The following is a 26,967-nucleotide window of genomic DNA, read 5'->3' on the forward strand; positions in this document are numbered from 1 at the left end:
TCACAGTAAGCCCAAGTACATAACTAGGCCTGCCTGCCAAAGATGTCAAGGGGAATGTGTTGTCAGTGCATTAAAACCAAATAATGGCAATGGAGCAAATGTTTTCTAGTGTTCTTATTTCAATAACTAGTATAGAACACTCAGTTATTCATTCAAATGAAACAAACCACAAGACAAATCGCATAAGTAGCAGTCTATTAAATAATCAGCAAGCCTTTCAGATTCCTAAATGGCTGCTGTGGAAAATGGTCAAGAATACAAAAATAAATACTACAAGGCTGCAGACAATGGATGGATGAACTTTTACACAAATACAGACAGCTGAATAAGGTCTGAGTGGGAAGATGCGGCATTGGGTTTAAAAAGGAGGATAGCTAAATGCACAACAGGTGTTTTGAAGCAAGGAGTTCAGCTACACAAAAAAATAACAAGTGGCTGTAGCAAAAACTTGGAAACTATTTAGTTTCATCCAGGTATTTGCAAGGTCGTTTCCACGGTTCTAAACAAAGATGGAATATGCAGTATAGCATATGTACTGTTAATGAATACAAGGTAATTAGGAAACTGTTTAATCAGCACTTCCATCTTTAATTATGACATGACTCCAAGTTACTGAAAGGCCTGCTAAAAAAAAAAACAAGGAGAAAAACAAGTAAAAAAATATTTCACACAACACAGAAAAGGAGGTCTAAGGTTTCAAAACTTAGTTCCTGTGAGAAATGTTTATTTACAGAAGGTTTCATTTAACAATATATACAATCACCACATTTCTAAATGTCGCATATTTCATGCTCTTAATCTACAAAAATATGAGCAATTCAACAGCGAACACAATGCATCCTGTAAAGTCCTTCCAAAAAAGGATATTTTCCTGCACTGTGATAAACTATGGATCGCATTTGTACACACATTTCCCATTGGGATGAGAAGCTCTTGCTGCTTGTTTCATTGGTTGAGTGTTTCTTTGTGCCCAACTATGTCCAAAAAAAAAAAAAAAAAAACATTGCAAAGGGTATAGAAATCCAGAGAAGTGATTTTGGTATTTGCAATATCAGATTTTCCAGTTTGAAGGAAGCCAGAGATTTCATGCAGAAGCAAATACTTAAGAATTACATAAAAGCATTTGGATAATATGTTTAAAGTTTTGAAATTTTTTTAGCATTACAACTTCAAGGTACTACAGAGTGCCAAGAAAGTACTTCTTCAAATAACACAAAGATGGAAATAATTTTCCAAACACAAATTTGCTTAAAAATTACACCACACAAAAAAACATGGGAAATCTTCTCCAGAAAAAGTGCAAGCGATGTCTGTGTGTAGATAAAGGTACAATCTGGCTACAAACCTAGCAGCTGAAATTTTGCAGAACTGTCACTGGCAATCTCACCCATGAAACTAGCAGCTCATGCTTCCCACCACTCATCACTATGGCAATACAGATCACAAAGTTATGTACAGTGTAGCTCAAACGTTATTAGCAATGAGGAAACTGGACCAGGTTGCTGACTAATTTAATGAGCAATTATTTTTTAAAAAAACTGCAAAAACTTTATAAAAAAAACAACAAAAAACAGGGTAGTCTTAAAAAGCAGCTTTTAGCCAAATACACAAGTGCCTTCTGTGAACAGTAGGGTAGAAAAGGATAGCAGAATGCCACAGGCAATGAAGTTCTATTGCAACAAAATTAGACGAGATTGCTCGTTATATACAGTTACACACAATGCAGGCGAAAGTGAGACAGAGTAAGCACAGTTTCACAGTCACTTTCAAAATGAGCCCGGTTCACAAACTGTGCACATTCACTTACTGACAAAAACATACATTTGCTAAACAAATATATTTGTGACAAGATAAATTATGCCAAAAAAGATCCTTCACACAGTTGAATTTCACATAAAACATGTTTTCAAAGTACAAATGAAGACATTGCAGTTATAATCCTGTACAGCAAAAGGTTTAAAAGAACAAAATGATAAGTACGTATAACAGACATAAAAACGTTTTTATCAAATGAAAATGACTTTGAAAACTGAATCAAAATTTTTCGCAAAAATAAAGTAGAAGCTTGGATTACAATAGCCTGAAAATAACACCATCAGGACAGAAGTATGATATAACTTTCAGAGCATGTTTACTGTCAATCAATCCCATGATATATTCTCATGGTGTCAATTTGTATTGCACGCTGAACTACACAAAAACCTCTGCTCTCACTTTACAGATCATCATCTGTATGTTGACTTCAGCCTCAGTTTTGCAGCTATTTCTTATACTTTTAAATCATTCAGCAAACAAATTTTAATTATATACAGGTTTGATTAAGAAAACCAGTTTTGGTGGAATAAGATTTCAATTTGGCTACAAACAAACAAGAGTTACCCTAAAACAAGTTTTACCTTTCTCGAACCAATGGGCCGGTCATTGAGATCTACTACTGCTGACATAGCTTCATCACGAGATTCAAATGCAACCATTGCCTCACCAGTAGCCATGCCTTTCTCGCTATATTTTAAACATACAGAGCCTGGGATTAGCTGATAACCATAAAAAAAATCTAAAATTTCATCCACTGAAACAGTAAATGGCATATTTTGTACTTTAATGACAGTTGGGCCTGGTTTTCCAGATGCTGCCCCAAAGCCTGGAGGCCCACTAACATGCTGACTCCCTGGGCCAAAACTTGGAGGTGCATTCAAGAGTGCAGGACCACTGCTCAAACTCGGTGGTCCACCGCTCAAACTCGGTGGTCCACTGCTCAAACTTGGAGGTGCATTTAAGCTACCAGGCCCATTTCCAAAATTCGGAGGCCCACTTCCGAAATTTGGAGGTCCACTTCCGAAATTTGAAGGGCCACTTCCGAAATTTGAGGATAAATTTGAGGGTCCACTTCCAAAGTTTGAAGAAGCATTTGAGGGCCCACTTCCGAAATTAGAAGATGCATTTGAAGGCCCTCTACCAAAAGTAGATGGTGCATTTGAAGATCCACTTCCAAAGTTGGAGGGTGCATTTGAGGGTCCACTTCCAAAATTAGACTGAGTGCTTGAAGGTGCACTTCCAAAACCAGAAGGAACATTTGAGGGACCACTTGCAAAGTTGGAGGGTGTATTAGGAGGCCCGCTTCCAAAGTTGGAGGGTGCACTGGGAGGCGCACCTCCAAAGTTGGATGGTGCATTTGGGGGGGCACTACCAAAGCTGGATGGTACGTTGGGTGGCCCGCTTCCAAAGTTGGAGGGTGTATTCGGTGGCCCGCTTCCAAAGTTGGAGGGTGCATTTGGGGGGCCACCTGTAAAATTTGAAGGTGCATTCGGAGGGCCACTTCCAAAGCCAGAGGCCGCATTAGGAGGCCCACTTGCAAAGTTTGAAGGTGCATTCGGGGGCCCGCTTCCAAAGTTGTTGGGAGCATTAGGAGGCCCGCTTCCAAAGTTGGAGGACACATTTGGGGGCCCGCTTCCAAAGTTCGAGGGCACATTGGGCGGCCCGCTTCCAAAGTTGGAAGTTGCATTTGGGGGCCCACCACTGAAGTTAGAGGGTGCATTTGGCAGCCCACCCCCAAAATTTGATGGCACATTAGGGGGCCCACCACTAAAGTTTGATGCTGCATTTGGTGGCCCACCACTAAAGTTAGACTGTGCAGTTGGGGGTCCCCCTCCAAAATTAGAGGGTGTTGTGGGAGGCCCACCACTAAAGTTAGAGGAAGTATTTGGGGGGGCACCACTAAAGTTAGAGGGTGGATTTGGAGGACCACCAACAAAGTTTGAGGGAGCATTGGGTGGGCCTGTTCCAAAGTTAGAGCCTGAATTTGAAGGCCCACCTCCAAAGTTGGAGGGTGCGTTTGGAGGCCCACCAAAGTTAGATGCCACATTTGAGGGACCACTTCCAAAATTAGAGGGTGTATTTGGGGGTCCACTTCCAAACTTTGATGTATTTGGAGGACCACCTCCAAAATTCGAAGTCACATTACCAAAGTTTGAAAGGACATTAGAAGACACATTTCCAAACTTTGAAGGCAAATTAGAAGATCCACTTCCAAATTTCAAAGACCCACTCACAAAAGTTGAGGGCCCACTACCAAACGATGGACCAAAGTTAGATGAACCAGTAGCTGAACTTGGACCACTTCCAAAGCCTTTGGTGTCTATTCCTGAAGTTGATAAACTACTACTTACAATAGCAGACATTAATGGCCTGGTTTCATTAAAGCCACTACCAATTCCAGGGGGCAGGTGAGGTGGACCATAAGGGTTTGATGAACTACTAAAATTTCCAGGAAAGTTAAAAGGAGGACCACTGTGTGCATCTTTTGAGTTACCACTTGAGAAAGAGCGATCATCTCCACCACCACTGTGGACATCAGTTAATGGAGGATATATAGGCAGCAGCACCTTAAGCCCTTTCTTTCCTTGCACTGGAGGGTTCATCTCGATTTCTTGTTTTTCTTCTAAACTTATTAAATGCAAAAATACATCTCTCCCATTCATTTTTTTACGATGTAATCGTTCAGCCTTGTGGGCATCTTCGTCAGACTTGAGTTTAATTAGTGCTTGTCCTAAACCTTGCCCATTGCTATCAACAAGTATCTGAATCAACTTTTCTTCCACAACAATTCCTTCTAAATTCAAAAACTGGTGAATATCAGTTTTATTGACATTGAAAGGAAGATTCCAGAGATGTGCATGTATTTTAGGAACTTTTCTGCCCAGATCCATAGTTAAAAAAACATCTTTATGATCATTATAACTGGCATTCTGCTGTCTCTTTTGAATTAGATCAATTTTTTCTAGCATACTCTTTTTAGTTATAGGGTGAACTTGTATAAATCGACTTCCCATGTACTGCTTATGGCGATTCAATGCTGCCTTATGATCTGCCTCATTCCTGAATTCTGCAAAACCTTCACCAGTTGCTTTACCATTGGGCCCACAAGCAATGTAGATACTTTCTTCTATGATATCTATAGTTTTGAAGAAATCAGCAATTTTTTTTTTCTCAATATCAAAAGGGAGGCCTTTCAAATAAACACAATAGCTCTGTTCATGTGGGGATCGTGATCGGGATCGCCTCTGTCCACTGGGAGATTTTGACCTTGATAACACCTGTGGAGGAGGGAGCGTGTGCCCAGAATGTCCGATGGGTTGCTTTAAGAAAATATGGCCTCCGGCAGCTACCCACTGCCTTTCTGTAGCAGGGCTGACTTCAACAAAACGTTGACCCAACATCAAACGGTTTCTCTTCAAAGCTTCAAATGCATCTTGTGGTGTAAAGAACTTAACAAGTCCACTGCCAGTAGGTCGGCCCACATGATCTTTAACCATAACTACAGAATCTACACGAAGCCCATGGAAAAACTCTTTCACATCTGATTCAAGTGGGGGAAAAGGCAGCCCATGAAGGCACACATAGAAGTCATCAGGATTCGCCAGAGGGGGTTTTATAGTGTTCTGGGAGTTCATCTGCAGCGGGGTTGTAGGATTCACTGGCCCTTGCATTGGGGTTGCAGGATTCATTTGGCCCAAAAACATTGGGTTTAGATTACTGTTCATGCTCATCATAGTTCCTGAGCCATTCATCCCAGTAGGAATTGGAGGAACTGGTGGTGGGTTCATGGGGGGCATTGCAGACAGGGGTGGAATGGGTGCCATTGGGGGAACAGGTGCAACTGGAGGTATTGGAGGGACAGGGGGGACAGGAGGTAAAGTTGTTACCGGTGGCGGAACAGACATTGATGGAATAGAAGGCATTGTTGGAAGTGTGGGCATAGAAGACATAGGAGGAATGGGTGGAGGTGGCACTGTGTTCATTGGAGTTGCTGTGCTAGGCATAGTTGTGCTGAATGTTGGGCTGCAAAACGTTGGCCCAAGATTTGGAGGGACAGTTCCCATGCTAGCTGTAGAAAATGTGGGTACATTCTTGCTACTTTCATGCACAGATGTAGCTGCAGTGACTATGCTTGGAGCAGGACTATTAAAGGTAGGGGCAGTAGTAGAGATGTTTGGTCTACCGCTCATAGCAGAACTAGGAGGAGGACCTGACCGGTTAGAATTTGCTGGAGGAATATCCAAGTTTGCAGTTTCAAAACGTCTACGGCTAAGTTCAATCATATTCTGCATCTCAGTTTTACTGCTAAGCAATAATGATACTTTTGAGCCTTTAATGTTACCACCAGTGCGCATCATACCAAGCCTTGCATCTTCATCGGTGGCAAAAACGATGAAAGCCTCACCCTGTTCACCCCCCACAATATGCACTCCCCCATCTGGTATTGTCAATCCGGAGAAGAAGTGGCGGATGTCCATGGTCCCCGCCACAATTGGCAGACCTTGCAAACGGATGACCACAGCCATGTTGAGCTGAATCAACAACACACACCTGCAGACGAAAAAAGGCAACGTCTATGTCAGACTACCATTCTGAATACCATGTAAAAACCCAAACACTTTAAGACATCCAAAACATTACAAATCAGAACCTGTTACTACACACATTTATTTTGACACCAATTATTACACAGTATTTTTAAAGTACATTATTCATCCTTTAAAAAAGAGATTGGCATGTGGTGTGGCATGCCAGTATGAATGCTTTGCTTCCTAGATGGAAAACATTTGTTCAATTTTACTTCTCGGTGTAACATTTAACGCTTGTTTTTACTTTAAAAGATCTTTCACGTAGCACAAAAATGAACAAATTAAGCAATCATTTTACACCAGCTTCTAAACGGCAACAACATCCATATTTCTTGAACTCTATTGCACACTTTCTGGAGAAATATTGAATATTTCAAAATAAATCAAAATGTACCTCTATCCCATATGTGCCAACAATGGGAGATAGAAAAGAGGAATAAGCAGCTGTTTAGCAAGGTTGTCAGCAATGACTAAACACCAACTTCCAGGACGTATAGTGAACATTAGCTCTATCAGATAAAGAAATCTTGAGACGGCCTTTTAATACAATTAGAGTTGAACTAGAATACAAGACTGATCGAGCACAAAACACAGGTAGTTAAAGCAGAAATGCTCCCAAAAGAAGCACCCAGGCATGTAGAAAACAAGACTAAAGTAAATGGTTACGTACTAGGGGTTTTGGGTAAGTTATTCAAAATCTAAAACTGCATTTGAAATGACATTGATTTTCTTAGAATACAGTCTTCAAAGTTTCGAGGCTGTTTTGGTACAAGACATTTTATCAATTACAATAAACACGTGAGTTTCAAAAGCAATGTGCATATTTTCGCTCAGATAATGGCCTCAGATGTTCAATTTAAAAAGGTAATGCAGGTTGTTCCCCAGATAAGAAATAAATGAATGTCCACTTATCAACTCGAGAAAAACACCATTAGCGAATTTAAGTGCTTTGGAGCTCCCTAGGTTATCCTGTCTTTTTTCAACACCTAAAAATATCTGGCAGCCATGCAAATGCTTCTTCGTTAAGACTGTATTTATATTGCTATCCAAAGTTCAGTTGTCTTTTGAGAATGCTCCGAAAAATGCAGCTTAAAAGGAAAAATAGAGTAAATGATTTAAGTGATCAAAAGGCGTTTTACAGGACAGTCCAGAAAAGGTTTCACATAGTGAAGTATGAGATCATATTTTTGAGTATTTGAGTTTGAAACAACTATTTTTCTCAGGTACATTAAAAAGTACACTGCTTTCGTAAAAGGTTTCTCTACTCACGTAAGAAACATAATATTTCCACAAACTGAACAAAACATGTTCGCATCACAGCTCTCAACTGAACTAGGTAGGCCCTAGGTTATGTAGACTAACCTTCCCAATTCATTAGTCATGGGGGAAATACGATATGGTTCTTAGAAATCTGAGACTTCTAGAAACCATGCTGAACTATTCTTCCCTCCAAACAGAGATGAGTTTACTTGTAAAGAGTGTCTAGGTTCTCCTAAAAATATTAACATTGACCAAGGCCACAATTTATTTTTCAAACTCAAAGGACAGCAGATGAAGTCAGATTCCCTGCGACCTCAGCCTGTCGCTTGATCTTTTCACTACGGACACTGCAGTTGACAAATTAAACACACTGTTCTATTTTTATGACTATCTAAAAACATTTGGTACACACCAATAATATACAAGCAGTACCAGCACTGGGAATGAACGTAACAGAATGTGTTTTTCGGTATACATTCTACGGTCAAAAGGCATTCCAGGCAGAGATTCAGCTGAACCACAATGTACTGGCAGTGTAGGGTGCAGTGAAACAAACATGGCTAGAATGCGGCCACTGAAATAAGGCAATACTGTGGCATCCTCTTCACAGTAATGTCAGTGCATAACATCCGGGTCACATTCTCAGAGGATAGTAGAAGAAAACCCCTAGATGTCAACAATCACCACGCCCAATCGTCAGAACAGATACTGTAAATGACAATGGGAACGTTACTATACTTTATGATGCATCCGCCTAGTACAGCAGCTATGGCATGTGGTGCGTAATAGGACATGTCAGTTTTATTTTCTGCTCGCTCATATACAGTATCTAGACAGAAGGTATTGCGAAGTGTTCTAACAGCACCAAAGGAATGACTGCAAAAAGGGGACATTATGAAAGGATGTATGTACCTCAGCTTTGGTCCTCTAACGTTCCAGGAAATATTATGAATAAGGTTATGAGAAAGGTGGCTAACCAAAAACAACTTGCATAGTTACATGGAGGACAAGTTTAGCTCCAGCTCTTTTGTCGGGTCCAACACACGTGCTCCACAGGAGGCTCAAGTGCAGATATAGGCGTCTGAAGGCAAGCCGCATTTTACTTATATGGAGCAAGAAGATGGTAGTCCTCCTTGAAATGCTCATAAAAGAAATCCAATCCCACATGGCAGAGTTCCTGAGCTCGCAGAAGGAATACTAGAAGCGCCAGAAAAATGGTTCCAGATGTGCTGGAGATAATATACGGTCGGGAAACCAGAAGGAATGAAAAAATCCATTCAGTGAATTAAAACTGTGGTTTTAGGACGACACCATCCGTAAACCGAAAGAATACAAATTTATCCCTAAAAGCAGGTGGCAACCACCGAGGCGTCAAACAGCGTCCAGCACTAGGATCTGAAGGCAAACGGTACAAAAGGCATTCATTCGTTAGTAAAAGAAAGCATACACCAGCTGCATCAGTGGAGATTAAGACAGGCTAAATTCAAATCTCAGTAGATGATACAGTTCCAATCAAATGGCCAACAGACAACAAGCGGTTTACGGGATTTAGAAGTCTATCATGAGTAGACTACACTTTCAATAAAAGTTCTCAACTCTAAAATTTTAATCTATGAAGGAGGCAAAATGTGCAATTTCTAAACGGCTACCCTTGTGATATCTCAATTACTGTACATACATGTAGTATTTATGAGGACATTTCATTGAGCAGGTCAACTAGATAAAATATCTAAATAGGCAATGTGGCGAATGTACATCTCTCACGTTATTGACAGTATTTTCTTGGCTCCATCGTAAAATGAAAATATAAAATAAAAAAAACATAGTAAAGTACGGTGCACCAATTCAGGAAGATCAGGACATGATCGATTTACTTGGTGGAGCATACGTGCCTGATAGAGAACCTGGTATTTACCAAACCCAATTACAGGCATCCCTGATTTTATAAACGGGCACCTCAAATTTAGGCGCACTGGCACTTTAAAACCCAGTACAAATGTTAAATTCTGAACGTTAATTTATCACTTGTCTACAGTGGAGGAATCCGGGTGTCAAGTAATTCTGAAGTATGTCGATGTTAGCCTCTCCAAAATAATTAAGGGGCAAAGGTTACTAGCACACCGTTAATCCTGTATGTTACTTGGAAACAGTGACCTAGGGAACAATAAACTAAAAAATATAGCTAATTCAGAGCATGTCATGGCCTGAAAATAATTTTTTAGAAAAAAAAAAAAAATACTTTAAATTGTATGTGAATCCTAGTACGATGAAATGAAAATAGTATTCAAAACATTAATTAAATAATTATCCTTTAAAATGAACATGGGAAGGGCACAGAACAGCAAAATCAGTCCAGTGCAAATTGATATTCCAATGCAGAGCACTGTTCTCCGCACAAATTAAAAAATTTGGGACACTTTGAAAGGTGTTGGTCTGAAAAGTAAGTCAAGCTCAATTTCAGGCCTGGGTGGAACTCCATGGAGTGTCAATAAAACTCCACCACGTTCCGTGGAGTTCAGGGAGCAGAAGAGTGGGCTAAGTCAAGCAGCTCATGCTGATTTTTAGCGCTGGGAGTTTGCCCCGCACTGCTAAATCAGTATGAACAGGGCAGAGCACGAGGACTGTGCTATCTGCTGCTCCAGTAGTTTTTCTACTCTAATGGCAGCTTCCTCAATGTGAGCACTAGCGACCTGCCGAGACCGCCCGCACTGAGAAATCCTGCTGGGAGGTGGTCTAGTGTGTTATTTTTCACGCTCGCCAACCTAACACTGCGAGGCGACAAAGAGGAAAAACTCTGTGCCACTCCACATAGTTTTTCAGAACTCTGCATTCTGTATGGAGCACGGAGGGCTAAACGTCGCAAACTCCACAAGCGAAGTAGAATTAATCACCCAGTCCTACTCATTTTTCAGTCTGACACCCTAGGGTTCTTGTTTGAAAAAAAATATAGTTTCTTTATTGAATCAGTATATACTCCTGTTCTAGGCACACATTAAGGTCTAGCACTGAACTCTAGTGCATAAAGGGCATCCAGTGGGTATGCACCAATTACCCTCCACTTGTTTAGAAAGAACACTTTAAAGAGTACAGTTGTAACACCTTTCCAATAAAGAGTACGGATGACAAAGGAAGAAATCTCAATGTTCTCCTGCACACTTTACACACCCAAGTTTGCCTCAGGTTGTGGCGGACTTTGAATGAACTCTTGGTAGGTGAGATATGTACATGGCTTCAGTTTGCCTACTTGGTCAATACACCGACGGCAGGAGCAGAAGACAGGGAACAGGTTGTGGGCCTTGTCCTCAGCATGACCCACAAGGATATAGCACAACAGTGGAAGTCTTCGAAGGGCAGCGCACACATAAGGTGGAAGGCAATGGTGGAAACATGGGTAAATCTTGAGGGAGCAGCCCTTACGGCAGAGGAGGCCAGAGACCTCCAACAAACCCCGATGGTAGAACAGTGGATGGAGGTGCTAACACCCTTAACAAAACTGGTGGGTCATTGTATTGTATTGTATTGTAATCGTATTTATATAGCGCTTACTACCCCTTAGTCGACCCCCGGAGACAGGATCAATGCGGGAATGCTGTGTCCTAACCCAACCTACCTGAGCAATTTTGAGCAGACTAAAAAGGTACCCCCTGCCAGACTGAGGACTAACTCCGAAACCACATCTTAATCATATCTATGAGATACTCGATCAGTAGACACTCAACATGCAGGCGACTGGACCATTAGAAGCTTCTTGTTTGTAGAGTTACAAGTTTAACATGCTGCCTTTTACCACACTGACACACCAACTTAACTGCTTCACACATTGACACAAAACTGCCCTGAGCAGTGATACAGAAACCTATCCTCGTTACAATGACCAGTGTCAAACTGTTGGTCCAGCAATATATCTTCTAACTGTATAGGGAGCAAAATATTTAAACACATTTCTGCTTAACAAAATGATCAATAAAAACATTTTAAAAATAGATCTCCTTCACTTAGGCAAACCTGGCTGTTATCCCTTAACCTTAAGCCACACATTTCCCAGATGTCACCCAAATACAAAAGGATCTGTGAACTGCAAATGAGGCCTGTGAATCTGAAGCACTGATCAAAGCCTCTCTAAAGGATTTTTGACAAGGCAAACTACAGATTTTGAAGGGGAATCTGTGCTACTGGTGCTCCCATGAACACAGGGTCAAGGTTCCTCCCTGTGTGGAAATGGGCACAGCAGAAAGCCTCATCCTCGTGAGCACCAAGAGCAGAACTAATGGACAGCAGAAGGCTACCAAGGCATAGCGCTTGCTGAAACACGAGAAATTAAAATCATCTAAGATTGAACAAGCCTGATGAACAGCAGTGTACAAGCTTGTTCTGAGATAATTGGATTCAGCTTTATTACACACCGATGTCCGCACCGGAGAGGGAGAAGTTACTTACCAGTAACACTGGATTTCCACACTAGAGTTCTCCCTGGTCTCAAAACCTGCTGGAAGCCTTACCCACATTTTAAAAGGGCCCCAAATTGTATTTTTATTTTACAGCAAGTGTATAGGTTATTTATGAAAGGAAACTAGCAGTGTACCTTAATGGCTCAGTCCAAGCACTCCTTTAAGCAACACGCACCAACTCATTCTCTTCAATACTGACTGTTGCATAGAATATTATCTTAACATAAGAATCGAAGGTCTGCAACTGAATCTAGAATTACACCCAGACTTGAGAACTGGGAGGAAAATATCACTGCCAAATAAGGGGAGTAATCACAAGTCTTAATAATTATAAGTGTGCACAGATATTTCTGGCATTTATCAGGAAAAATGTATCAGCCTTGCGCCTTGCCTCCGTATTGTCAATTAATATAAAGGTCAGGTTACATGCCATACTAGATAAATTCACCGTCAAGGGTAAGCTCAAAGTTCAGAAAGTCCGGAATCACACAATGCCTCATCATCTAAAGTAAAGCCTACCATCAACACAGAAAACAAATGTGTTGCAATACTGATAAACTGAAGTACCTATCAAACAAACCTTGCCCATGCTGTAGATGCATGGCAGCCTTAAAATGCAACTTGCACAATATTTCGCCACCTACTGAGATCAGTGAGAAAAGGCCATTCTCCAGTAACCCGTTTTATAGCTATACGGTCAATACTCCTCATTTACTGTCTGGTGCTGTGATAATCAGATCTATATTTGAGGCATTCCAGCTAGCTAGCTCAAAACCCAAATTAAGGACGTGTCCATACAAACCCTAAAATCTGTCTTCAAAAATGTTGTCTGCTCAGCCTATCTGCTGTGACGGTCTCATCTACACAGTGCATGGGCTGTGCTGCAAGACTTATTGGGCTTACAACCTACACAGCATACTGTATTGTTTTGGTCGTCACTCATTTGCCATTTTTAGCCAACTTAGCTCCCATAACCTTCACTCCTTTTCTTGTATTAGCTCCTCCCTGGAGGGTGAACCAAGTACATGTGTTCTTGCTCCTCTTTTTTGAACCACTTTTTATTAAAAAAAATTTAAGTGTTTCAGTATTATTAATGGAATTGCAATGTGCGTTCTTACTTTTAATACAAGCATACAGCTCCTTATTTATGTTGCTTTCACGCAAGCTGTGATTTTGGATGCTGTAGTGTTACACTTACAATTGTACTACTCCCCACCACTCTACCCTAGATCACTCTACTCAATGCCACTCCACTAACTTTTAGCCATGCTGAACAGCAGCCACACTGATGTACAACATGTCCAAAAGACATAGGCAAAGTGATTATCTGTCGAATAGGTGAGGCCAATTTACTTCGCCATTGATTGTTGGTTAAAGAGGCTGGATAGATACATGGTTCCAGGATGAGGAGTAGAACATTCTGTGGGGCTAACCAATTTAATGGTGTCTCACTCAAGTGGTTGTGGCCTTGTTTAAGTTGTGAAGGGACGTAAAACATGGTTCTGGTTTTGCCTCGCCACATGGATACTGAAGACTTCTTGTGCTACAGAGGAGATATCTTGAAAGCCACATTGGCCCTAAGCTCATGATACACACAATTCTCCAACAAACTCTCGTGATGCTAGATAGATGCATGAAGCATTAAGTCCCAGAAATGTAAAGTTGTGTTTGACACCTTTTAGGCTTTCCTCTTCAGGACAACAAACCCTCACGTAAAGGGTGCACACTAATGGCGTCCAAAGCTAGAAGAGAAACAAAAATCATTTCACTGGACTATTAGGAGAGCACTTCATGAGTTAGTTCTAACTAGTAATATCTTAGCTAAGAACTTATCTTCTTGCGGTTTGGCTAAACAATTGTCTTTACTAATAACTCTCTGATAAACTACTCTGGTGCGGATGTTACAACATCTTGCTATACTAAGAACAAGCACTGGCGAAGCCAAAAGATCCATCATTGTCAAGCTGGTGATAAAAAAAAGGAACACAGAGCCTAAATATGGCAGCCAGTTCTTTGCAATAAAACGTATAAATGGAAGATAACAGCATAAGCATTGTAAAGCAGTGGTCCAGGCCAGGCACTAAAGTGAGTTTCTTTTTACGCATAGGTGAATGTTGCCAAGCAAAATGTCATCATTCACAATTCAACAGTCAGCGGTTGATGTAAGGGGATACCTTGGTGTATGCTGTAGAGGGCTGAGAATACTGTCAAATTGAACAGCCCAATTAATGAAGACTGGTGACCAAAAGTGTCTACGTACGTGCAGATGAATGCATTTTCATTTACGCTTTACATTACACGTGGATTGCAAAACATGAAAAGCAAGGCCTAAGAGTGTAAAACAACAATGCCTGCAGTTTCTCGGCCGGTGTCAACAGGTGAAAGCAGACAACTTAGGGCAGAATGACAATGAAAAACTCTTAAATGTAGCTCATCTTTAGCTGCACTACCTGTATGACTGAGCATTTTTTGTGCACAACATTTGAAAAATCCAGTGCATGTAATTACGATGTTCATTATGTTCTGAGCAATTTAACTCTGAATATTTATTTAGAGATGTGTCCTGCTGCCGACCTTTCTACCATCGCCCGACTCTTGGGCGAATTTCTTGACCTCTCAGGTCTTCAGGTTAGTTGGTCTAAATCCTGCGTGTTCCCTCTTGCCCCGAAAGCACAGACAGTGCACCTAGACTGGAAACAGGCACATTCGATGGGATTTATCAAATACCTCAGACCTCCTTGACGCCAACAAGTGCGGCAGTGTCAGTCCTGTGCCCAAGTAACGTTCTGGAGATCGCTCCCACTATCAGTAAAGAGTAGGATCTCTATATCCAAAATGGTAATGCTTCATCGTCTTCTGTACTTTTGTGCGAACATCCAAGTCACCCTCCCCTGCCCTTGTATTCTGGGGACTGCACGCTCTTAGGACACCTCATATAACATAACTCTTGCAGACTTGTGGCCTGCCTGAAATTATGTGTAACACCCCTCGTCCCACCCCACCCCCCACCCCCAAGCTTCGAATACTATTTTAGCTGCACAACTGCCTTGGCTTTCCTTCTGGTTGGTGAGGCGCTGCCTGGAAGGCAGCAGTGTGTTTGATCTTCTGTTGAGCCTTCGGTGGTACGACTTGTCAAAGATCTGTGCATTGGGGACCGGAAGAAGCCCAAATGTCACAAGACAGCGATTCACCTTCTAGACCTGGCCCTAATACTAACAAAGCGCTCCAATACAATGCAGCAGACACTCCCACTCCCCATATCGATTGAAACTTGGGAGCACACTTTAAATAGGCAGAGGTTGGGATGGCAGCCTTTTGTCAAGAGGATACCATGGTCCTCAGTTGGTGCCAGATTGCCTATATTTGGGAAGACTTAGTGGATGTCTGGGAGGTTCTTCAACTGGAATACTAAGCATTTTGTGTCACACGTAGACTCTAAACTACCTCTAGCCCCCGTAGCACATTCCATGTAGGGGGCGAACGCAAATGCAGGGCTCCCTCTTCAGATCTCACCCTCTGCCCAACTAGATAAGGACCCACCTCCCATACTTATCTATTCTATAAGTGCCATGCTCTCCTCTTTTCCCCAGTGGGCCACTTGATGGGTGACCACTACATTTCAAAGCTGCAGGTTACCTCCAGTTGGGGTAAGTGAACCAGGACACCTCCACTTCTTTGCTGGTGGCACTTCTGCCAACTCCAAACCATGACCTTTCATCTAACATCACTCCTCACGCATTCCATCACTCCCCTGATCCTTTCAGCTATACTATGATGTGTAGTGGTGGCTTTTGGAGTTTGTTTGATGGGGTAGGCTGGGGTGCACTTTTGTAATTGTCAGTGGTCTTGTTAAAATACAATAAAATCTGCCAGAAAAGCCCAGGATTCCATACAGTACTTAGAGTAGAATATCCAAGAGGGTACTATTAGCTAGTCACATGCTTTTCCAATCTCAATGTAATTGTCACTGTATTTATGTAGTGTTTACTACCACTGACGAGGCATCAAAGCGATTTCCTGCAGGTAGCACGCGACTCCAGAACTCACAAAGGATTACTGGTGGATTAGTACAGGGAAATATCAGTTAATTTGAGTGGGGTCTGTTAGCTGGATTGAATAAGATAACGGAGGGAAGAGTGTAGAAAATGTTATTAGGGAGATCATGGTAGTAGAATGAGGTTTGGAGGAGAGTCAAAGAGAAAGCAGAGGATATACTGAGAGGTACAAGGTGAGACAGCAGGGCACTTGACAGAGTTAAAGAGTTTAGTCCCCTTCTACAGTAGGAGTAAAGTAATATATAGATACATAAGTACATATAGTACACACGTATAAGGAAGAGAATATATCACGATTTAAAGTAGTACTACATAAACTTTCAAGTTTTGCTGTACTTTAAGGTAATTTTTTTAATTATATTTCCGCAATATTTAAATACTAAAGCACTTGTAGAAACAATAGTTATACTATTTACATGTTGACAGATAAATAAAACAGAGACCTATAAGCATCTATTCAAATAACATGAAAACTATGTAATGACCTATATACATGTTAAGTATAGTATGAGGGCGTGCGCATATTTTTCACTATAAATACACCTTTATTAAGCAGTCTTAAAGAATATCTATATTTTTAAAAACACTATTACCCATATTTGTACAAAGACATACCTATCGAGATACAATCAAAATATACATGTTTATATACAGAGAGATATGCTGTACATTAGTGTTTGAGTATGGTGTTTATGTAGGAACGAGGCATCTCTTCAGTAGTCTTCTGAAGATAGTTGTCTGTGGATTTTATGTTTTAGGGTAATGAGTTCCATAGTTTAGCTGCTTAGTTGGAGAAGGATGTGCCACCTATGTGTTTTTTTGCTGCATGGTGGGGTTTTGAGGCAAGGAGCCAATCTGGAGTAGAGGTTCCTTTGTTGAATGTATTTGGTGATTTAATTCCTGATGAAAAGTGGTCCTGCTCCATGTATTTCTTTGTGGGGGATACAAAGCAGCATGAAGGTGGAGCTTCTGGCAAATGGTAACAAATGTAGGGCCCTCAAGAAGATGTGGCCTTGTGGCTTTACATGTAAGAGTAGTCTGGTAGCAGATTTCTGAATCAGTTTTTTCTCTTTTCATAGTAGATAAAGGTGATCCATGGTACAGGCCATTGGTGTAATCCAGTTTAGACAGTACAGGAGAGATAGTAGTCCGGAACTTGAATGGATATCAATGGGGAGGGGAAGATGTGTTGCAGGGTTTTCACGGTAATGAAGATTGATCTTGCTAGTTTTGCCACCTAGGTTTCTTTCATCGTTATATGCTTAAGAGGTGGTCCCAGATAATCAGACAAGGTGCAGTCTCGTTCATGATTTTTCCAATTGCCACACGTTAGTATTTCAATTTTGGAAGAATTGAGATGGCTCCATATCAGCCATTGATCAATGGCTCTGAATTAACCTAAGGTTTTTGAGTTTTCAATTTCTTTGGGGCTTCCCAGTTTAAGGAGTATGTGTGTATCATTTGCATAGTTATAGCATGTGAGATTAAATTAATTGATCACTGGGTTTGGATGAGAAGGCAGGGGGTGTATGTAGGAATTACATCTTTTCTGTTTTGAAGGTAGGATGCGATCCCATCAAGAGTATTCCCCTCTATGCCGGCTTCATAGAGTCTTTGTAGTAGGATGTCATGGTCAACTGTGTCAAAGGCAACTGAGGGGTCCAAGAGAAGTTGTTCGACAACTCCACTAAGGTCTACTGAGTCCGTAAGGTCATCCCAGATGGGCAGAATCCAGTCTGAAAAGTATTCAGTTATCAATTAATTGTGACATCTGGGCAAACGCTGCTCTTTCTATCAGTTTGCCCAGGAAAGGTCCATTTGTAATTGGTCTGTATTTGTTGGGGTCATGCAGGTCCAGGTTTGTTTTATTTAATGAGGGGCGTATGTATGCCTTATTTAGGTCTTCTGGAAAGAGTCCCTAGTTAAAGAATTATTGAGGATTCCTTTTACTGGTGTGGCAGCAGAGGTAGATGAAAGAATGTTCTTGAAAATGTACAGTGGATAAGGGTCAGAGGGGCAACCAGAAGGGTGCCTGCTTTGACCAGACCAATAAATTCACTTTGTGATATTTGTTTGAAGAATGCAGAGGCTGGGTTAGCCTACTCTTGGAGGGGGTTTTTGTTTAGGGATATGTTAGTGCTGGTGTTTTTTCTTGGTTTATATAGGAGTTCAACATGTCTGCTTTGGTTGTGTAATGATTTGCCAGTTCATAAGTGATTTCTTGAATAATGTAAGGAGTTCCTTCTGTGCATTTAGGTGTACGAAACTCGGTGAGAATCTTATAGTTTTTATTTTTTTTGCACATTTCACAATTTGAAGTTTGTCTGAATGGTACCTTTACCTTTTTTGATTGCTGACTTGTATATTCTATTAATTTAGTCTATTACATTTCTGTAGGTGAAGTTTGTCTTGATTGCAGTTTGTTTTGAGTTAAGTGTACTGCAGGTTTCTAACCTTAGTTCTGTATTTCCCCTAAGTGCTTGCTTTTGTGGTATTAGGATATCAAACGCTTCTTGTAGTCACTTAAGGCTTTTGAACTAAATGTATTCTGTCTAGATATATGCTGGATATTAGTTGTGTTTCTAAGTATTCAAAATTAAGTTTGATCCACGGACTATATGTGGATGCATGTGAGGTGGTCTTAGGTGTGTTGATTTGTGGTCTTTTATGTAGTAATGATGGTCTGACCATATGACTGGAGTGACCCTTTGAAAGGTAACTAGCTAACTAGTTCTGGCTAAGCAAAAAATGATACCTAGGATGTATCCACCAATGTGTGTAGGTTTGGGTAAGATCTGAAGTAGTTTCATTGTGACAAGGTTAGCGGTGATGGTTTTTGGATGGGACATACTGGGTTTGTCAAACCAAATGTTTAGGATGCCAAGAACGCATAGGTTGGAGTGTAGGGTTGTAAGGTTTGAAACAGTCTAGAAATGTTTCCGGGAATGTTGCATTGCAAGGTGGTGGTCTGTAAAGGAATTTATAGGAGGAAACTGGTGTAGGGTTCATCTGGTGATAAGGGCCTCACAACCTTGCATGAAAAGGTCGTCTGCTTTAGTGAGATCAATTGTTCTTCTGAAAATAACAGGTAGTCTGCGCCGTCTTTGCCTATATAAATCTGTGTGATACTTTAACCGCAGTCGTTCCTCCAAGCTATCAATCTGCACTGACTGAAATGTTTTGAAGCTGAAACTAAATTGCAATAACCATGCTGGATAATTGCCAGTACCCAAGTGTCTGTTGTTATCTCCTCCCAATGTTTGTAAAATTGTCTTAGTCTCCCCCCCACAGGTGTTATGTGTTGGGGATGTGTGACTTGGAAGTCACTGTTTGTTTTGAGGGGTTTTGGGGCTTTGGAACTTCCCTCTATTTTTTGGGAATTGTGCCCCTCTATATTGCCCCCGAAAACTTCCCCGCTGGTATTGGCTTTGATAAGTGGGCCTTGCTTGTGAGGTTGTGGCCTCTGTAGGATGACCTCGAAACCCTCCCCTAAATGGTGTTTTTCGAAATGTGCCTCTGCTTTGTGGGGAGTAGTGCGTCCATGGCTTTTGCGGTATCAGTATCTTTTTTGAGTTTTTCAATAGCAGTGTCGACTTCCGGCCCAAACAACTGCTGTTCATTAAAGGGCATATTCAGCACAGCTTGTTGTATTTCCGGCTTGAATCCTGACGTACGCAACCATGCGTGTCTCCTTATTGTTATTGCAGTATTTACTGTCCTTGCAGCTGTATCTGCTGCATCCATTGATGACCGTATCTGGATTATTGGGGATACTTTGTCCTCCTTCTACCACTTGTTGTGCCCTTTTCTGGAACTCTTTGGGTAAGTGTTCTATGAAATGCTGCATTTCGTCCCAATGAGCTCTATCGTATCTTGCCAAAAGTGCTTGTGAATTGGCAATTCGCCATTGGTTTGCTGCTTGTGCTGCAACTCTTTTACCCGCAGCATCGAATTTGCGACTCTCCTTGTCTGGAGGTGGTGCATCTCCTGAGGTATGAGAGTTTGCTCTCTTGGGAGCTGCCCCAACCACAGAATCTGGTGTTAATTGCTGCGTAATATAGACAGGGTCTGTTGGTGGTGGCTTATACTTTTTTTCCACCCTTGGAGTTATGGCTCTGCCTTTAACAGGCTCCTGAAATATTTGTTTTGAATGTTTTAGCATTCCTGGGAGCATAGGTAAGCTTTGGTATTGGCTATGAGTGGAGGAGAGTGTATTAAATAAAAAGTCATCCTCAATTGGTTCTGAATGCAAGGTGACATTATGAAACGCAGCTGCCCTTGAGACCACCTCCGTGTAGGATGTACTGTCTTCAGGTGGCGACGGCCTTGTAGGGTAACAGTCTGGGCTGTTATCTGATACAGGAGCATCATAAAGGTCCCATGCATCAGGATCATCTTGACTCATTGCAGTATGAGTCGGAGATTGCATCCGTGGTGGAGTGGCTACCGTTGATGTATGCATTGATGGTGGTGGAGATGGTGGTGGAGTTGTTTGTCTTGCCACCTTTGCCTGTGGCTGCTTGTCCTTTTCTTGAAAGGCAAGTCTTCTTTTCATCTTAATTGGGGGAAGAGTGCTCATCTTCCCTGTGTCTTTTTGAATGTGGAGCCTTCTTTGAGTGTAGTCTGGCTCAACAGATTGAAGTTCCTCTCCGAACTTATGTCCTTGCATCTGGGAGGACAATCCCTGTTCCTCTGTGTAGGAACCTGTTTTCGGTTCCGATGCTGGATGTTTCGGAATCGAAATCTTTTCGGTCGCCTTTTTGGGCTCCGAGGCAACCTTCTTTATTTTCGGCGTCGTGGTTTCTCGGTGCCACTGTCTCGTGCCGAATCTGTTCGGGGCCGGTGTCTCGGGCCCGAGATTGCTGTGTGGCGGTATCTCGACCGGAGTCGGATGACTTCGCCACATGCATGCCCTTTTTCGGTGCCGATGATCGGTCACCTATCTTTCGGGTTAAGCCATGGCCTGTTGGCGGTGGCGTCCCCTGGGCTTTTGTTGTCTTCTCGTGAGTTTTATGTTTCGATGTCTTACTCACGGTTTTCGGCGTTTCTTCGGGATCAAGCTCGTCCGAGTCAGATTCATGGATGGAGAAGCTTTCTTCTTCCTCCTCGAAACGCCCTTGTCCTGTCGGCGCCAACGCCATCTGCAGTCTTCTTGCTCTTCGGTCTCTTAATGTCTTCCTCGACCGAAACGCTAGACAGGCTTCACAGGTATCCTCCTTGTGCTCTGGAGACAGACAAAAGTTACAGACCAGATGCTGATCTGTATATGGATACTTGTTATGGCATTTTGGGCAGAAGCGGAATGGGGTCCGTTCCATCAGCCTTGAAGAGACACGTGGCCGGGCCGACCAGGCCCCGACGGGGGGGAATCGAAAAAACCCCGAAGGGCCACTGGAGCTCTTCAAAAATCGGTGTCGATCTGTTATAACTAACCCGATACCGAACGCAAACAATACAGACGATAGTTCCGAGGTTTTAACTAACTTTCCGACCCGAAACACGGAGCAAAAAGGAACACGTCCGAACCCGATGGCGGAAAAAAAAACAATCTAAGATGGAGTCGACGCCCATGCGCAATGGAGTCGAAATGGGAGGAGTCCCTCGATCTCGTGACTCGAAAAGACTTCTTCGAAGAAAAACAACTTGTAACACTCCGAGCCCAACACCAGATGGCGGGATGTGCACAGCATGTGTATCTGCAGCTACACATGCCACCGAACATATATATATATATATATATATAATTAGATCTAACATGTTAACACCTGCTCGGGCCCCCCATGTTTCTTGGTGTCAGCTGGAGGATGGCAGTGAAGGGGGCATGTGCGGAAATCGGGTTGCCACTTGTGAAGAAATACTTCTTTTTGCCTGATCACAACAAATGTTTTGGTCTGATGTTGCTGGTTTTTCGACTCTAAGTGCACAGAAGCCTGCTAACCAGATCTTAGCGCCAGTGTTGTAAACCTTACAAAACATGTTGAATTGGCTAATCCAAACTGGTACAAGTTAAATTACTTGTAAAACCCTAGTATATGGTACAAAGGTACCTAGAGCATGCAGATTCAAGTGTCTACTCAGGGCTGCAGCACTTACTGTGCCACCCTGAGTGGCAAACTAGAAAATGACTCAGCCTGCCACTGCAGCCGCGAAGAGCAGTTTTAAACTGCTAGTTCAATTTAGCCATTTAAACAAATGGCACAGCACACACGTCCCTTAATATATGCAAGTCTCTTAGGAAAGTCTTACAGAGCCTAAGGCAGAGAGCTGTATATTATTAAGTACAACATATTTTCTTATGTCCTAGCATTAAAATACCCAAATTAGCATGTTTTACTGTGGATATCCCAGTAGCCCCATTGGCTAGTAGAGTTCAACACTGACCCTTCAGCATGGGACCACCAAAATGGATACTTCAAGGTATCAAATTAATCAAGGCACTAAACCCAAGCCAAATTTAGTGGGCTACCAAGCTTCTCACACAGAGTGGGGGGTTCAGGCATCTTGAGTGTGGGCAGAATAGTACACTCTGAGATTAGTAAAATGTGACAAATAGCCAGAGGTCATCATAAAGCCGGAAGTTGGTAATCCATTGGCTAGGGAATGCCTCATGCCCCCAGGACAGCGTTTCCCAAAATGTGTGCTGTCAGAACTCGCCAGGGGTGCAGCGCACACCCTGGGAACATTGGAAATACTTTTACTTTGTGAAAGCAAGACTCGTGGATAGGAGGTGGGGGGGCTGGGGGGGAAGGGGGCACGGGTAGGGGATCCATGGGTTTTACAATTTACATCCTAACATTGCAAAACCCTAACATGTTTGATTTATTTTCACTGCGATTCTTACTTTTTCATACTACTGCACGGCTCCATTCTAAAGCCATGTTATGTGTAGAACGGAGCCGTGCAGTAGTATGAAAAAGAAAGCATCAGTGTGCAAATAAATCAAACTTGTTCGGTTTCTGCAATGTTACTTTGTAAATTGCAAAACCCATCAAGTTTGATGTGTTTTCCACTTCAAGTCCTTCTCTTTCTTACTACCATACAGCTAACAAAGCCACACAGTAGTATGAAAGAGAAAGACTCGCAGTGTAAACAAATCAAACATGATGGATTTTACAATTTACATTATAATATTGCAAAAACGAACAAGTTTGGTTTGTTTGCACTGGGATTCTCTCTTTCATACTACTGCAGGGCTCCATTCTAAAGCCATGTTATGTTTAGAACGGAGCCGTGCAGTAGTATGAAAAAGAGCATCACTTAGCAAATAAATCAAACTAAATATTTGCAATGTTACGCTGTGACTTGCGAAACCCATCAGGTTTGATGGGTTTCCACTGCAAGTCTTTCTCCTTCTTACTACTGTACAGCTAACAAAGCCATATAGTACTATAAAAGAGAAAGACTCGCAGTGTAAAACAAATCAAACTTGATGGGTTTTACAACTTGCACTGCAAAAACCTAACAAGTTTGATTTATTTGCACTGGGATTCTTTCTTTCATACTACTGCACGGCTTCATTCTAAAACCATGTTATGTTTAGAACAGAGCCATACAGTAGTTAGTATGAAAAAGAAAGCATCACTTTGGGGGGGGGGGGGGGGGGGGGGGAGAAAAAAAAAAAATCAAACTTGTTAGGTTTGGCTTGATGGGTTTTACAATTTACAACATAACATTGCACATGCTTAACTTGTAAATAAAAACATGCCAGTGCTGAAAGCTCTCCTCTGAAATATGCATCTGCTGCAATTAAATGTGCAAGTATAGAATATAGGCAGTGTAATCCTAAAGCCATCTTAGTCCTCTTATCCATTTACAGCCTCTCCCTGCCCCTTCAGCTCACTCTTGCAGCTTTCTGATTTCTCCCAATGTGGAGCTCTGCTCCGTCTTCACCTTTCCCATATGTGTTTTTTGATCACCTTAAATGCCTGATGCAGAAAACTAAGTACCGGCCCTCAAAAATATGTACCGGTGTCCTCCACCGGAAACCACGGTCTCAAGTTAAGCACTGCTTCCACTGCAAGTATTTCTCTTTCATACTAGCATACAGCTAACAAAGCCGCAAGGTGGTATGAAAGAGAAAGACTTGCAGTGGAAACAAACCAAACATTATGGGTTTTACAATTTATATCGTACACTGCAAAAACCTAACAAGTTTGATTTATTTGCATTGCAATTTTTTCCTCTTTCATACTACCAGAGAGCTCCATTCTAAAGACCTTACGTTTGGAACAAAGCTGTACGACAGTATGAAAAATTAAGAATCACGGTGCACATAAAATCAAACCGGTTAGGTTTTTGTAATGTGCATTTGTGGCCCTCAAGTAACCAATGTGGGAATGCCATGTGGTGGGAGTTATGGAAGAGACACTGGTCGCACAAGCCCTTCATCGGCTTCATCTCAATTATTTTCAAGGAGAAAAATGGAAGTGCTCATGAGGCCTGGCTTACATCCCCTCACCCGTTATTACAAAAAAAAAAATATATATATATATATAGATATAGATATATAGATATATATATAGAGAGAATGTCACTTACCCAGTGTACATCTGTTCGTGGCAGTCGCTGCAGATTCACATGCTGTGCATAGTCCGCCGTCTGGTGTTGGGTCGGAGTGTTACAAGTTGTTTTTCTTCGAAGAAGTCTTTTTGAGTCACGAGACCGAGGGACTCCTCCCACTTCGGTTCCATTGCGCATGGGCGTCGACTCCATCTTAGATTGTTTTCCCCGCAGAGGGTGAGGTAGGAGTTGTGTATGCTAATAATAGTGCCCATGCAATGGAATAAATACGTATATACAAAACGAAGGTTTAATGTAATATATTTACAAATGTACAAATGTTCAAGATCTACTTCTAAACGGCTACAGGCTCCCGGGGAGGAGGGTGGGCGCATGTGAATCTGCAGCGACTAATGCCACGAACAGATGTACACTGGGTAAGTGACATTTTCCGTTCGGTGGCATGTGTAGCTGCAGATACACATGCTGTGCATAGACTAGTAAGCAGTTATCTCCCCAAAAGCGGTGGTTCAGCCTGTAGGAGTGGAAGTAGTTTGAAATAAAGTTCTTAGTACGGCTTGACCTACTGTGGCCTGTTGTGCAGATAACACATCTACACAGTAGTGTTTAGCAAATGTATGAGGCGTAGACCATGTTGCTGCTTTACATATTTCGGTCATTGGAATATTTCCTAGAAAGGCCATAGTAGCACCTTTCTTTCTGGTTGAGTGTGCCTTTGGTGTAATAGGCAGTTCTCTCTTTGCTTTAAGATAGCAGGTTTGGATGCACTTTACTATCCATCTGGCGATACGTTGTTTTGAAATTGGATTTCCTGTATGAGGTTTTTGGAAGGCAATAAATAGTTGTTTGGTCTTCCTAATTTCTTTTGTCCTGTCAATGTAGTACATTAGCGCTCTCTTGATGTCTAATGTATGTAGTGCTCTTTCAGCTATTGAATCTGGCTGAGGGAAGAACACTGGTAATTCCACTGTTTGGTTTAAGTGGAACGGTGAGATAACCTTTGGTAAGGATTTTGGATTTGTTCTTAGAACGACCTTATTTTTGTGTATTTGAATAAATGGTTCTCGTATGGTAAACGCCTGTATTTCACTTACTCTTCTTAGAGATGTGATGGCAATGAGAAATGCAACTTTCCACGTTAAGTATTGCATTTCACAAGAATGCATGGGTTCGAAAGGTGGACCCATGAGCCTTGTCAAGACAATGTTGAGGTTCCATGAAGGAACAGGTGGTGTCCTTGGTGGTATAATTCTCTTTAGGCCCTCCATAAACGCTTTAATGACAGGTATTCTAAATAGGGAAGTTGAATGAGTAATCTGCAGGTAAGCAGATATTGCTGCGAGATGTATTTTTATGGAAGAGAAAGCTAGATTTGATTTTTGTAAATGTAGTAAATATCCTACTACATCTTTTGGAGATGCATGCAATGGTTGGACTTTATTATGGCAGTAACAAACAAATCTTTTCCATTTACATGCATAGCAGTGTCTAGTGGATGGTCTTCTAGCTTGTTTTATGACCTCCATACACTCTTGTGTGAGGTTTAAGTGTCCAAATTCTAGGATTTCAGGAGCCAAATTGCTAGATTCAGCGATGCTGGGTTTGGATGCCTGATCTGTTGTTTGTGTTGTGTTAACAGATCTGGCCTGTTGGGTAGTTTGACATGAGGTACTACTGACAGGTCTAGTAGTGTGGTATACCAAGGTTGTCTTGCCCATGTTGGTGCTATTAGTATGAGTTTGAGTTTGTTTTGACTCAATCTGTTTACTAGATATGGAAGGAGAGGGAGAGGGGGGAAAAGCGTACGCAAATATCCCTGACCAATTCATCCATAGAGCATTGCCTTGAGATTGCCGGTGTGGGTACCTGGATGCGAAGTTTTGGCATTTTGCGTTTTCTTTTGTTGCAAATAGATCTATTTGAGGTGTTCCCCAAATTTGGAAGTAAGTGTTCAGGATTTGGGGGTGAATTTCCCATTCGTGGACCTGTTGGTGATCCCGAGAGAGATTGTCTGCTAGCTGGTTCTGGATCCCTGGAATAAACTGTGCTATTAGGCGAATGTGGTTGTGAATTGCCCAATGCCATATTTTTTGTGTTAGGAGACACAACTGTGTCGAGTGTGTTCCCCCCGGTTTGTTTAAATAATACATTGTTGTCATGTTGTCTGTTTTGACCAGAATGTATTTGTGGGTTATCATTGGTTGGAATGCTTTCAACGCTAGAAATACTGCTAACAATTCTAGGTGATTTATATGAAACTTTCTTTGATGTACGTCCCAT

The 26,967-nt window shown here is 41.8% G+C and overlaps 2 protein-coding genes across 12 annotated transcripts in view; both read right to left on the minus strand.

Annotated features, from left to right (window-relative positions):
* Positions 1-26,967, minus strand: part of CPNE1 (copine 1) — a 797,848-nt gene that overhangs the window by 701,315 nt on the left and 69,566 nt on the right. The gene's annotated exons all lie outside the window — the stretch shown is intronic.
* The window catches only part of RBM12 (RNA binding motif protein 12), a 56,166-nt gene continuing 29,766 nt past the window's right edge, over positions 568-26,967 (minus strand). For both annotated transcript variants that reach the window (XM_069243854.1, XM_069243855.1), the window contains exon 2: positions 568-6,366. In XM_069243854.1, the coding sequence (XP_069099955.1) occupies positions 2,376-6,341 (3,966 nt within the window). In that variant the 5' untranslated portion in view covers positions 6,342-6,366 and the 3' untranslated portion in view covers positions 568-2,375. The remainder of the gene's footprint in view (positions 6,367-26,967) is intronic.

Source organism: Pleurodeles waltl, chromosome 7 (assembly GCF_031143425.1).
Source record: "Pleurodeles waltl isolate 20211129_DDA chromosome 7, aPleWal1.hap1.20221129, whole genome shotgun sequence".
In the NCBI taxonomy this organism is placed as follows: domain Eukaryota; kingdom Metazoa; phylum Chordata; class Amphibia; order Caudata; family Salamandridae; genus Pleurodeles; species Pleurodeles waltl.